The sequence below is a fragment of the Trichosurus vulpecula genome, chromosome 1 (assembly GCF_011100635.1).
Source record: "Trichosurus vulpecula isolate mTriVul1 chromosome 1, mTriVul1.pri, whole genome shotgun sequence".
Taxonomy (NCBI): Eukaryota; Metazoa; Chordata; class Mammalia; order Diprotodontia; family Phalangeridae; genus Trichosurus; species Trichosurus vulpecula.
This window is the reverse complement of record NC_050573.1, coordinates 417,875,081-417,889,479: the sequence shown is the minus strand read 5'-3', so window position 1 is coordinate 417,889,479 and position 14,399 is coordinate 417,875,081. Positions and strand designations below refer to the sequence as shown.

The 14,399-nt window shown below is 37.0% G+C and overlaps 1 protein-coding gene across 1 annotated transcript in view; it reads right to left on the bottom strand.

Annotated features, from left to right (window-relative positions):
• Window positions 1–734: 734 nt before the first annotated feature.
• SNX18 (sorting nexin 18) overlaps window positions 735–14,399 on the bottom strand; it is a 30,485-nt gene continuing 16,820 nt past the window's right edge. The window contains exon 2 of the mRNA XM_036740760.1: window positions 735–3,474. Coding sequence (XP_036596655.1) covers window positions 3,221–3,474 — 254 coding nt within the window. The 3' untranslated portion in view covers window positions 735–3,220. The remainder of the gene's footprint in view (window positions 3,475–14,399) is intronic.

Sequence of the window (14,399 nt, the reverse complement as noted above, 5' to 3'; positions counted from 1 at the left end):
AAAGATTAAGTATATTTTGTTCTGGAACAAGTAGATCAGAGAAAATTTAGATATTTGAATATCTAAAGTATTGTTTACAGTTATTACCAACAGGGGTTTTTAACTGTATGTATGTACTATATGTATGACTGGTGAGGCCCAAAGAAATTCCAGCAACCATTTTATTCAAACTAAAAACTAACATAAAATGAGTTTATTAATAAATAATAGCTCACATTGATATAGTGCTTTCAAGTTTACAAAGCACTTTCCTCACAACAATCCTGTGAGGTAGGTCAGGACAATATTATTATTTCCGTTTTAGAGATGAGGAAAATGAGGCTCAGAATATTAAATGACTTGACAAAGGTCATGCAGCTATGAAGTGTGAGGGACAGGACTATCACCCTGGTCTCCTGACCCCAAGTCCACTGGTCTTTCCTTCCAATACATGTCATGCTGTCTTATCTTTGTAGATTCATCCTTCAAACGGGTTCTTTAGGTCTGTGTCCAAATAATCTCAACCAAAAAAAAAATAACAGATGCGACTACAAAGCGGCTAGAGAGACTTTGTGTGGTCTGTAGATTAATCTCACTACCTTGACCTGCAGTCAAACTGCAGGCACAGCTGTAGTTTTACCTTAAATAGGAAAATACGTTTTCACAGTGGACTGCCTCACATAAGTACACTTTGTAGTTAGTTCCTTTCCTTCTTATTTACCAATTCTAGAAATAAAGAAGGCCAGATGATGTAATGAAGGGCACGAGAGTTTATTGGAGGGAATTGTACCATTCTGATTACGGTGACCAGCATACATGTTGTCATGGCTTTTCTCTTAGGCATTACCATTCCAGTAATATTTGTGTGCTGAAATGGTTTAATAGGCCCAAGATCGTTAAAGAAATAAAGCTCTTCTCTTTTCAAATGGAAATGAAGAAGAATAATTCTGGTCTTCTATGCCACAATACTAAATTAGTTTAATTTCTTATGAGCCACTGGTATCATAATATAATGTGCTTGTTAAAAACAAAAGCTTCCTTGTAACAAGGCAGTGTGAATTTATACTTTCTTGTGCAGCCCAACAAACGCATACTCTAGTCTTCAGTTCAGGATCTACACATTCATGACCCTGGTACACCCTAGTTTTCAGATTCTCTGTATTCAAGCTAAGTCTACACTGGCCAAAACACAGTAATGAGATTTAGATAGTGCTGCCGACCCACAAATTTTGTTTTCTTATTTTTTTTTATCCCAAGGCATCATCAAAATAAGGAGGCAAATAAATGTCATTTTCAAACCACTTGGAAAACACATTGAACATATATTGCTTATTTATCCAGTATAGAGCTAGACTTAAAAATAAATGCTGTAATTCCCAAGCTAAAATGAAATGGGAATTTATAAACTGAACTGTTTCAGTTCAAGAATGTTATTTTACAATCAATAAGCTCGTATCACTTATTTGGAGAACAATGAATTTGGTTACAATTCCACGGTAAATACATAGCCATATATAGTTAAAAGTCTGGCTCTAAGCAACCTATGGCATGAAATTCAAACCAAAGGTCAAAATAATTGATTATTTGATCTTAGAATTCAACTCACATTAGTCCACTTTTCAGACACTTAATGAAATGATAAAGTATTTATTTCACAAAACTTCCTTCTATATTTAGATTGCCAAGACTTTTTGATATTCCTTCTCACTCATTGAGCTAGAGGATCAAACAAACTGGCTTTTTTTTTTTTAAACTTCCATGTTAGCAATACAATACTCTGGGTTTCTGATACAACCTTTGTTTGACTTCACAAAACAGCAGATACTAGATCTTTCACCAACACAGTATATTTGTAAACTTATTCAGAATCATGTCATTCCCACTCACCAAGTGCATCACCATGAACATTTGATAGCACTTTTGCTTAAGCCAGACTCTTTTTTTGTGCTTTTGAAAATTAAGCTGCTTTTGAATCTTTTTTGGTATTCAAAACTCATATAAATTTCCCTTGTAATAGCAAAAGAAAAAATTAAAAATATTTAAAGCCAATTTTGGGGGTTGGGGTGGGAGCGCCTTATAACACTAATGATTCTTTTACATGCAGTAGAAATAAATTTGTATCTCTTCAGTATCTGGAATAATAGAAATCATGTCTGGTCCCTCCTAATTCAACCAAAGCTACTTTTAAATAATTATAGTACTATACTTTATAAGACATCCCTGAAAGTTTTTGATTGAGTAAGCCAGTGAATCACAGTGGAGTCTCGGGTCTATTATTTAACAGTGTAGCTCCATTTCAAAATTATAGTGAATATCCAAACAATGAGAAAAATATTTTAAACTCAAAAAAGAAAAAAACCAAGTGAGTGATCACCGAATCTGCTTTTGTATCCCGATTTGAATTCTCTTCTTCATTTGTAAGACAGTCCCCTAAATTCTCACTCATCGGTTTAAGGTATAATTTAGTGAAGAGCCTTATATGCTACCATATCATGTACGGGACTGCAGTGGCACAATGTTCTTGCTTCCTGGTACACACAATAAATAGTCTTCATTCACATCCAGAGACGAGCACTGGTTCCAGATCCTGCATTTTCAGACAGCATTTTGTCAGGAGATAATACTTGCTGTGCAAAATGATGACAGCTGATAACTCTTCCAGTCAATGAGGTTATCAGTCTCTCATTTATATGCACTGACCCTTCATTCTTTCAATCATAAAAACGTGGCTTACTAAAAAAAACAAAAAACAACAAAAAAGAAAAACCAAGAGTCTAAAGGCACAAAGTCGCATAGCTGCTCTAGGAGGAGTTTGTAAACAGAGAATTGGTTGAATTTAGATAATCCAAATCTACAAGAATAAAAAGGCATCCAAAGTAGGCTTTTAACTAGCCAGCTTCTTTGAGACCCTTAATGGGTTTTGAGGTCTACAAAGTATGCACTAAAATACCCATACTTCAAAAAGCAATAAGGCAAATAGTATAATCATTATTCCAAAAGTTACAATGGTAGTGTAGGCATACATAGTATAATTTAGCTACAATGTGTGGTACTGTTTCTATTACATAACCATATTAACTGTTTCTTTCCTACATAATTATATATTCAGCCGGGTTCCAGTTGAACACAAAACCATCCTTGTACCACCACTGACAGTTGGCAAGAGTTCTTTGACAGCAGTTATTTTACTCTGTTTAAATCACCCTCAAACTGAGGGAAGTTAGAATTCAAAGTTCAGATATTAAACACTATCATACTTGTGAAGAGCTTCTTCCAACTTTTGTGTCACTTTTTGGAAAAATATTATTTGCTGCTGTAAGAAATGCTGCATCTGTGATTTGAAGTCTCTCACTCGAATTTGATGGAAGTGGTGAATTTCAGCCAAAGTAGCAAAAGAAATGGTATTACAGCGATCTTGAATGCCATCTGCCTTTTGAACCTCCATTTTCCCTTCTTCCACATGCCGTTTACTCTCCTTTACTTTGGTAAGAGCTCCTGTCACAAAGAGAAAATGAATGTTAAAGAAGGAAGCATTTTTATAGTAATATTACGTCGATCTAATCATCCTATGCTATCATAACCATTATTTATTATATTGTATCTTTAGGTAAATGCTTTCCTAAAATATTTTAAAATTCTCAGAAACTTACACTGTGTATATAAAAACATCACTTTTTGTGATCTCACTTTAGGAGGACACTATAGCGTAGGAGACAATTTCTCTATCAGCTTTTCTCTCGAGTGTTTTACTAAGCTATTGAGCAGAGAAAGAATGAAAAGTCACTTCTCAGGAAACCTCACTGGATAATACTTTGAGAAGATTCTGACAGCTCACATGAGCATGTCACACATAGGTGAGATGTGGAGATCAGCTAGATAACCTAAGAAGGGTATATATGAGGGAAGAGGAATAAATAAGTCTATAAGGATAGTTAGGAAAGTATCAGATCACGGAAGGTTTTCAAAATCTGGCAGAATCTGAACTTAATAAACAACTTTATCATTAAAAACAACAATAATGAAAGAATTTCTGTTGTAAATTTGTTGTACAAAAATGGATTAAAATATTTCTATCAAAATATAAATAAGAACACTAACAATACTTATTTTGCCTCTTTCTATATGTGAACTTATAGTAAGACCTGTTGTCTTGCTGTCACTTTTTAAAAATATGGCTTCATGCTAATTAAAAGGCACGCTGAACCTGCTTTACATCACTTCATAAGTCTCTTCACATTTTTCTGCAGTCTTCATATTTATCACATCATAGTACTTCAAACACACACACACACACACACACACACACGTGTACGTGTAATATATGCATACATTCTCTAAGATGGTAAGTTGTAAGAAGGAACAAATGTGAACTGATACAAGTTCTTCACCAGGAGCTCTCTACGTTGAAATCACACACAGACAGACATACAGACACAGACACTCACACACCCTACGTTTGGATCTGATTTCACAGGTATAGGAAATTACTGGTGTGTGTAAAGTTTCTCCATTGCAAAGCAATCTTAAGGTTTGCCTGGGGCGATGCCGTATGTCACAGACAGGACCTTAAAACCAGGTCCTCTGATGCCAAAGCTGGACTTCTATCCACTATGACACATTCTCTCCCAATAAATAGTGTTTTATTAATGTAACTGTGCAGAGTACTGTGATGATCACTCAGAGATTATAGATTACATGAGAACTGGTTCCTGCCCTCACAGGAGAGGAGTATTGCACAGAACAATAAACTAAAATCCAAAATGATGAATTAGATATAAACAGGATGATTTTTGAGGAGACATAGATCAGGGAAGGCTTCCTGAAGGAGATGGTAAATGAGCAGCCTAAGATTTTAGCAGGTAGAGGGCACGTAAAGAAAGGGGAAATCATTCCAATCATAGGGAATATTATAATCAGTGATGTGCTGGTGGTGAAGAGCTAGGCCAAAAGTGCTATCCTGGGTCTTCTCTCCACAGACTCTTAATGAGCTTAGCAACAAACATGGGTTCTATTCTCATCTCTATGTAGATGACTCCCAGATCGATAACAGCTATCCCAAGTCTCTCCTGAGCTCTAATCCCACATCTGCCTAGCAGACATTTCAAACTGCATGGGTCAGAACCACCTCAAGCCCATTATGTCCAAAACAGAACTCATCTTTCCTGTAAAACCCAGGCTTCTCTTCAACCCTCCTTCTCGTTGTGCAGCCCCCAAACTAGCTTTGACTGCCTTTCCCTTCTCTCCATATCCAATCAGTTTTCAAGTCTGAAACACATCATGAATAAAGCACTAAATTCTGAGTCATGAATAACTCAATTCAAATTCTACTTTAGCCACTTACTAGCCTTACTACACATTTACCTTTTTACACATACACTTTCCTCCTGTTTGCCTCAGTTTCCTCTACCGTAAAACAGGGATAACAATAGCACCTCCCTCACAAGGTTTTTGTGAGCATGAATTGAGACAATATTTTAAAATAGCTTAGCACAGTTTCTGTACATAGTAGGCACTATATAAATGCTTATTCCCTTCCCATTGCCTTCTCACACAACTGTGAATCCAATGTATTTCTTCTTGCCCCACCTCATCCAAATACTGCAGGGTGTCTTGGGTGCCTTCCCCTGTATTAGTTAAATGCCAGCTGCTTTCAGCATAGAATGGTTAACTATTCCAGAAAGGCCCATGCACATCTCAAAGTTGCTGTGACATCAGAATACCATCTGTGACTATAATCCAGGTGTGACAAGATGGAAATGATAGAATGACTGAGGTGGTGGCAATAGAAATGGTGAGGAAGGTGTGAATTAAGAGACTTGTTAAGGAAACATTAGATTTTTTATAATAATGGAATTTTAGAGCTGAAAGGAACCTTAAGAGGTTGGTTAGTTCAAATGAAACTGAGGATCAAATGGGGTTAAATGACTTGTCCCAAATAAAGCAGCTAGTCAGAAGAAAATTCAAACCTATTAACTCAGGTCTCATGACTCCTAGAGTCTTCTTTCCAGTTCTCTTTCCAATGACATCATATGCACAGAAGAATACAGCTAGAATATTGGCCAACAGTAATATATCACACTAAATTGCTTGCTCAGTGTTGATACTTTCAAAAAGTAAGAGAGGATTTCACAATTTCCTTAACAGCAGATTTATTGTCATGGTTATACTTGAGCAGACTTTTAAGCAGCACTTTTTAAGTCCTGTCTTGTTTACTTACTTCATAGGTTAAGAATTTACAATTCCCATTCAGATGCTGAAGTTGAATGCAGTATTAATTCAGAATGAAAAGTAAAAAATAAGAAGGAAAACAACAGCAAAGAACGGTGAAATACCGCATGAACTAAGTAAGGGGAGAGTCATGGGGAAGCTAAAACATTAGTCAAGGAGAAAGAATAAGAAGGATATCTGGAAAATCTAGATCCTACAAAAAACACTAAGATATTGTAGAGAACCAACTTTTGACCCACAAAAACCAACGTATCAATCATATAGCCCTCAAAGAATCACAAATCATTTGTTGTCAATAAATGAGGGAAAAAGACAACTTAAAATTTCAGTGGAATGCAATAGTTGCTCTTGAAATACTAATCCTTCTCTGAAGGGGAAAAAAAAAAAAAGGAGGTGGGGACTTGTTTCAATTAAAACATTCTCCTGGGGACAAAACAAATCACTGTGGGCTAAATTTCTTTTAGAACTTGAACTCAGGAACGACCCTTTTTGACCAATGTAGCTAACATTTTTTAAAATACCCTTTGAAACACCTGGTACAATATTTGGTATTTGACATTATATCTGGGGTTAAGCATAGTCAAGCCCAAAGATGATTGCACAGACAGCTGATTTAAGATTTCCAAGTTATAGCATCACGGACTCCTTCCCAGAACAACACATTAAAACATACGTATGATTATAAAGGAAACAAATTTCTTCAAAATGTTGTGTGGGTGTGTGGTTTTTTTTTTAAAGTTCACAGACCAGTGAAGGACCCTTGTTATAGCTTACCTCATCACCACAGTAGGAAGCTGGGTAGATTTTTTAAAACTCTTTGAACACAGCAAGAGAACAGAGGCTGGACCCAACTTCTGTACAATTGTTCTAAGAAAACTTTTATTGTTTTCAATGAACAGCAAAAGATTATCTTGAATGCAAAAGAAGATTTTAGGACTAATTTCTTCAAAATCTACATTTGCTTGGCAGAAGTAACTACATGTTACTATTTTGAAAGACTAACATTAAACTAAGACTAAGGATAAGCAAGACTTGTAATAAATAAAAATTGGCAATACTACTACAATGCTACCATCACAGTTTTTCAAGCAATTAAAGCTTATATTTCCAGATGCATGTTTTTTCAATTTGAATTTAAAAGATTAGAAATGAATTTTTTTAGTCTAGCTAAATTAAAAATATTCTGAAAACAAAATGTCACAAATATTCACATCATAATTCAGACTACTAAATTTCCTTTTTTTAATCCTAATTTATTTTGTTATTTGTGAATGTGGGGGCAAAGCAACAGGAATAATCAATTAGTATTTGAGTGTGTACCTCTCAAGTATTACACTATGATGACAATAAAGGATATCCTAAGTAGTCTTCAAGAGATCAAGCTAGGAAGCGAAAGGGATTGAGAAAATCTCAGAAGGACCTAACAAATCTGGAGAGGAAAACTGCTACAAACAAACCCAAATCCCCAAACCAATTGCTGTTCACAAGCATTGCCTTTTAAAGCAATTTATTGGATTTCTAGATTCCCTCTATCTTTTTTGAACCAAATTACACTTTTCTGCTACATTCTAACCCATATGGTACAAGAAAAGAAAAAGAGTTCCTGGACCCCAGAGATGAACCCACCATCTTTTCCTCAACCCCAAAGTGGCAGCTTCTCATCAAAGACATGGCCCCAGATGGAGTAAAATGGATGAATGAAAAGGCAACTGTTAAACACTTAATGTGTGATGGTGCCTAGATCATAGTAAGCACTTAATAAATGCCAGTTGGCTGTATGGAGTATCAGGAATTCTAGAAAAGCCACACGGCACAGGGAAATGTACCCATAATGCCAAACAACTAATCCTGGAAATCGTCCCACTCCTAGGCCAGGGCTGTCCAAAATGTGGCCTGCAGTGTGATTTTATGCAGCCCGTCTGTGGGTTTTAATTTTCATGAGCGGAAAAAATAAAATACTAATTTACATGGAATGCATATTAGATTTTTTAATTCCATCACTAATAAATAATCTTGATGTTAATTTTCTTTGGTGTTTTTAAGCAGTACTACAGACGAAACATAACGCATGGAATTTTCAATCGATCTGTGGGATGCGTTCCATCTGTACAATGCAGACTAGTCAGTATGCACCTACCTTTATACTGTTGTGTTGTCACTTTGTTGTTTTGTGTTTCCTTTTGCGCTTTGAGCCTTTGCCTGTCCTACTGATGATGGTCCTTACCCCACTTTCTATTAGTGTACTGTATTTTTTATTCTGGGTGCGGCCTTCGAATAATTATTTTATTTTGACGTGGCCCTAAGATAAATCTAAGGTTGAACAGCCCTGTCCTAGGCCTTCTTAAAAAGGCAGTGGTGTAAATTCCCCAACGTGTGGCCTAATGGTGGAACTTCCTACGGATCTCCTCTCTAGCAGACCCAAATTCAAGAGTTCAGCAATCAGGCCTTCTAGCTAGTTTTAGGAGTTGCCTCAAAAGTAACCTCAATTTTAAGTGTTTGGGGACTTGGTCTTCTAATTTTTTTTTAAAAGAATCACCATTCAACTTTCATGATATACATCCTAAATTTAGGGCCTACATTTCTACAAGCTAACAGGAGATGGTAATTAATGTTGAGAATGATGCCTCTAAGCCACTACAATATCCTGAGTCATACACAACAAAGAAATACGCTTGCTTGAAACAACCTCTGTTTCTCCTTCCCCCCCTCCTCCTTCCTATCCCCACTCTCCCCAAGATAGAGAGAGACAGAGACACTGACACACACACACACTTGGCTGTTGACATGTTCCTGGCCTCCTGCTAGAACTCAGAATACACTTTCTCCTACAGAAATGTTGTAAAAAAATTAGTCAGATAAAGATGAAATAATCTACTTCAGGTATACCTGATGGCAAAATAGGCCTAAGAAAATAAACTTAACCACCATTTCAGAAATGAACTTTTAGGACATGATCCATCTGTAAATTGAGGCCTACCTGTATATATCTCTGGGCTTTTCAGATGTGTCACAATAAAAGTATAGATGTATAAAAATTTCCAACAGTGTTAGTGGAGTTAGTGGAGAAGGATAAATTATTAGTTAAGACTAAAAAAATGTGTTGAGTTGCAATTTCCAAAGTTTCTTTTTAAAAAATAAAATAATTTGTATTTGTTTATAAGGAGTAGTAACATAAGGGCATAGCCAGTTCCAGCGATGTTCCATAACATTACAACATCTTTCAAGAATTCTTTTCATTTTACTGAACTTTTCATAAAGCATAAATTCTAGAAACACAGCCTGGAGAACAAAAGAGTGCCACATTTTCATCACTGCCGTCATTACAAAAATAACCCAAAGCTTTCAAAGGCTACACTTGTTTCATGGCTTATTTGAAAGAAATACTTCCCGCTTAATATGATCAAACATACTTACCTAAATCCAAGAGTAGGCAATATTGGTAGTGAAGAAATGGAAGTTTTCACAATTAGATCAAGGTGAAACAAGGTTGTTCACTGTCACCATGATTATATGACATGGTATTACAAAGATTAACTATAACAGTAAGAAAAACTTATGGGAACAAGCATAGTCACAGAAAGCGAAACTATGGATAAGTTTACTTAGAAAACCTAAGAGAATCAGCCAAAAAAAAATGAGATAATAATAACTTTGACAGAATAGCAGACTCTACCCTCAAATGCAAAAGATCATGAGCATTTCTGTATATTATTATTAACACAATCTAGGAAGAAGCGGTAAAAAAAGAAATGCCCTTACAATTTTTAAAAATACATTAAATATATGGGAGTTAATCTACAAAGAAACACAAAGGACCTCGACAAATAAAGCTACAAAATAATTTTTATGGAAATACCCCTCCCCCCAAAAATGGAGGGGTATTTGATGCTCACACTTAAGACACGTTAACATAACTACTTACTAACCAAATTAATCTTTGGGCTTAATACAATGCAGATGAAAATGCCAAGGGAAGGGAATACTTTATGAAATTACAAATTTTAATCCAATTCAACAAGCATTTGAACACCTACTAAGTAGTAAAACCCTATGCTAAGTGCCAAAGACACTCCTCTACATGCACAAGTGATCTCATTCCATTTCTGGGTATCTTCTGCAGATTTCCCCCTCCATTATTTGCACTCACTGATCTTCAATCTCTCCCTGTCTACTGGCTGCTTCCCTACTGCCTACAAACATGCCCACGTCTCTCAACCTTACTTGATCTGTTCATTCCCCATTGACTCTCCTCCCTATACTGGCTACACTCCTTCACTTCTTCTCATTCTCTTGGAGCTTCCAGTCTCACCATCCAAATCGCATAACTTTTTCAGTTGGCATCCTTCTTGACCTTCCTGCAACCTTTGCCACCGTCAGATCACCTTCTCCTTGATAGTTTCTTCTCTCCACGTCTGAGACACCTCCTGGTACATATCTGATGTCTCCTTCTCAGTCTCTTTTACTAGATATCTTCATCCAGGTTGCACCTTCTCTAATTTCCAGACTTGCATCTCCAAATGTCTACACGACACTTCAAAGTGAACATCCTGTAGACTTAAACTCAACCTGTTCAAAACTGAACTCAATGATCTCTCCCACCCCCTTCCAAACTTCTCTATTACTACTGAGGTCACTACCATTCTTTCAGTCCCCCAGGCTCCCAACCTAAGTGCCATCCTCAACTCCTCCCTCTCTCACCCCCCATTATCCAATCCTGCTGCCAAGGCCTGTCATTTTTGCATTTTGCCTTTCTCACATCTCTCATATATACCCCCTTCTCTCCTCTGACCTGCCACCACCCTAGTGTAGGCCCTCATCACCTCACCTGGACTACTGCTCTCTAGTCCATCTTCCTAAGTAAGCTTCCTAAAGCAAGCCTAACCATGTCACCCCACTACTCAAAACTCTACTGGCTCCCTATCACCTCCAGAGTCAAATATAAAGTCCTCTGTTTAGTGTTCAAAGCCTTTCATTACCCAACACTCCTCCCCTCACCTTTCTAGTCTTCTTAAATTTTACACTCCCCCTACCCCATCTACTTGGCAATCAAATGACACTGGTCTCCTTGCACCAGATTCCAGGAATTTTCACTGGCTATAACAAGCCTAGAATACACTTTCCTTATCTCTGACTCCTAGATTCTTTTATTTGCAGCTAAAATCCTACCTTCTATAAAAAGCCTTTCCCAATCCCCCTTAATGTTAATGTCTTCCCTCTTTTGATTACCTCCAATTTATCCTGTAGGTAGCTTGTTTGTACCTAGTTCTTTTCATGTTGTCTCCCTTATTAGACTGGGCTTCTTGAGAGCAAGGACCATATCTCCAGGGTTTAGTACAGTACCTGGCATAAAGTAGGCACTTAATGCTTACTGACTGGTAGCAGTAGATTTATTCATAATGGTGAGCCTGAGTCAGCACAAAGAAGGTTAAATTATATTTGCATACTCTGTTTACTAAGGCAGGGAAGTATGCTTCGTTATTTCATGAAATATGTTTAAATAAGAAACCTCATTCTCTCATACCACTCAAGAAAAACTGGGTGTTATACTACATGGCTGGTCACTCAGTAAATTGAATACTACCTTTATAAGGTTTGTGAATTATAAAAGAATCCATATAATCTTTATATATTATATAGTATCAGAATTTAAGCTTATTTAAGCACAATCCAATGACCCTATAATTTATTAGTACACAGATCTTGACATACCTTGGTTCAGAAACATCCCTTCAAATATAACAATTACAGTATTAAAAGTGTGATAGAGCACAATTAGTCTATAAGACATGTGTTGCTTATTTTCCAACACTACAGCTATTAATAAGTTTTGTATCCATAGGTATACCAGTTTATTTCCACAAGAAAACAATATTTAAATAACTATGTTAGAGAAGAACTTAAACCAGTGTTTATATAAGCACTAGGTGAAACAGCTGCAAAAACATCCACTTATTCTTTACGGAAATGAAAATGATTTTGTTTTTAATTTAGACCTTAATGGCAAATTTACTTTTTACTCTTCTTAAATTTAATTAATATTCTTTCTTAATTTCTGAATGTTAAATCAGCAACACAAGTAGTTTCATGTTGAAAGTTGGCTGTTTCCAAGTTTAGAATTCTTCAGTAACAACACTGTATAAAATATTATGATCTATCAACTGTCTAAGAAGAATCACAGGTTTTTCTTAATTTTAAAAAATATATCAACCTATTTCACAGATAATTACTAACTGAATTTGGTTCTTTGCCTGAGTCTTTCTCTCACAAGTTATCTTCCCTTCCACTTAAAAATGGCAACCATTGTCCCAAGGGTAGAGAAGGCAGGACAGGAAGAGCCATAACAGAAGAAACAAATTAGGGGGGAAGGAGATAAGAGAGGAGAGAAAGCTTGTTTTTCTTCATGCCATTATGCAATGAAATATTGAGATAAAATGCTAATTTGGTCGCCATTACTCATTTCTTCATCTCGTCACTTCTCTCCACACCCTCCCCTTCTATGATCTTCCATCCATTTACCATTTCCTCATTTCTTCTTCCTATGTGTTTACTGCCTGAGCATTTCTTCATCTGCCTCCACAGTCCTCACTGCCACCTCAAGTCCTGCTCTGACCTCTTTCATCTTTATACAACCTTGAACATACAGAGTCTAATTCAATTGTAGGCTACTGTCCTTTGCCCTTGACTCCCTAGAACTACATGCCCTGCCAATTCTTTGCCACTGTTAAATGGGTCAACACCAGAAAATTATGTGATTTAATCAATGTAAATGACATTAAAATAGTCATTACCATCTGCTCTGCCACGGCTAAAAGATCACAGCACCTTTCTATCTGACTTTCAGCAGAAACCTTTGAGGTGTGCTGTCTCCCCCCATTAGAATGTGGGCTCCTTGAGGACAAGAACTGTCTTACTTTTCTATTTTTATCCTAACATCTATCAGTATGTTACATACGGTAAGAGCTTAATAAATGCATTTTCATTCATTCATATTATGCTGACTTGTCCACTAAAATTCTGATATCTAATTTCAACCTAGCCTTTGCGCAGAGAAACTTTTATTCCAAGTCCTCAAAACTTTTTTCTATTCTCCTTTCTTTCAGCAGATAGTTTGATCTCTTACTATAAAAGACAGTGGAAGTCATTCACCCTAGACTTCTTCCCTACTCCCTACCCCAAAACTCTTGGCATTTTCACCCATCTCCTTCCTGCCCCACTCCCCCAAACTCCTGTCTGTGGGGAAAAAGATAAAGTAGCCTTGGTTCCAGCAAACCCCTCTCTACCAGTGCCCTAGATCCCTCATCTTCTAGAAACTAGCCTCAGAAATCATTTCCTCTCTCACTCTCATTTTCAAACTTTCTTAGTCTGCAGTTTTATGCTACTACCATTATAAACCCTCAGGTCTATCCCATCCTAGAAAAAAACAAACCCAACCCTCCCCAGATCCTGCCAACCCCTTAAAGCATCTATTGTCTTTTAGATCCCCTCCCTTACCCAGTCAAATTCCTTGAAGGGATGACAGGCAGAGTTCAGGGTAGGTCTCTATCTCCTCACCTCTTTTAAGAAGTTAATCAAAGGAAGGCCCCTTTAATCAAAAACTCAAAAAAAAAACCATGGGTTTAAGCCTTGGTTTTGAGAAAGAAATCTAGCCAGTAAACTCAAAGTTAAGGAGGCAGCCTTCAGCCATCTAAATGGAGCAGTGAGAGGAGGGACAGTGAAGAGGACCAAGACATTGGCCTTAAACCCAATTCACTCTGGAGCTCACAGACTGGACAATAAGTCCCTGTCCTCCTAGTGCAGAGTGAATGTAAATACTAAATAGTAACTTTCTCTTCTGGCCACGAACCCTGAGGGTCTTCCCCTCCCAGTTTGATTTTTTTTTTTTAAGTTTTTGATTAAAGGGGCCAACCCTTGATTAATTTCTTAAGGAGGCCTATTCACTAAATGGGTGTTAACTCACTGGAAGTAAAAACCTGAAAAGGTCTGGACCTGAAAGGGCCAGGGTTTCCTAATGCATCCTGGACCATCTCCACTGTCCTGGTGAATATCAGGCCACTGGACCCAGATGGCTCTGGAGGAGAAAGTGAGGCTGGTGACCTTGCACAGCCCTCTGTCACTCAAATCAAAGTCAGCTGCAAGTCATATCATCATTTCCCTGATGTCATGGCCCTCTTCGGGAGAACGAAGGCCAAACA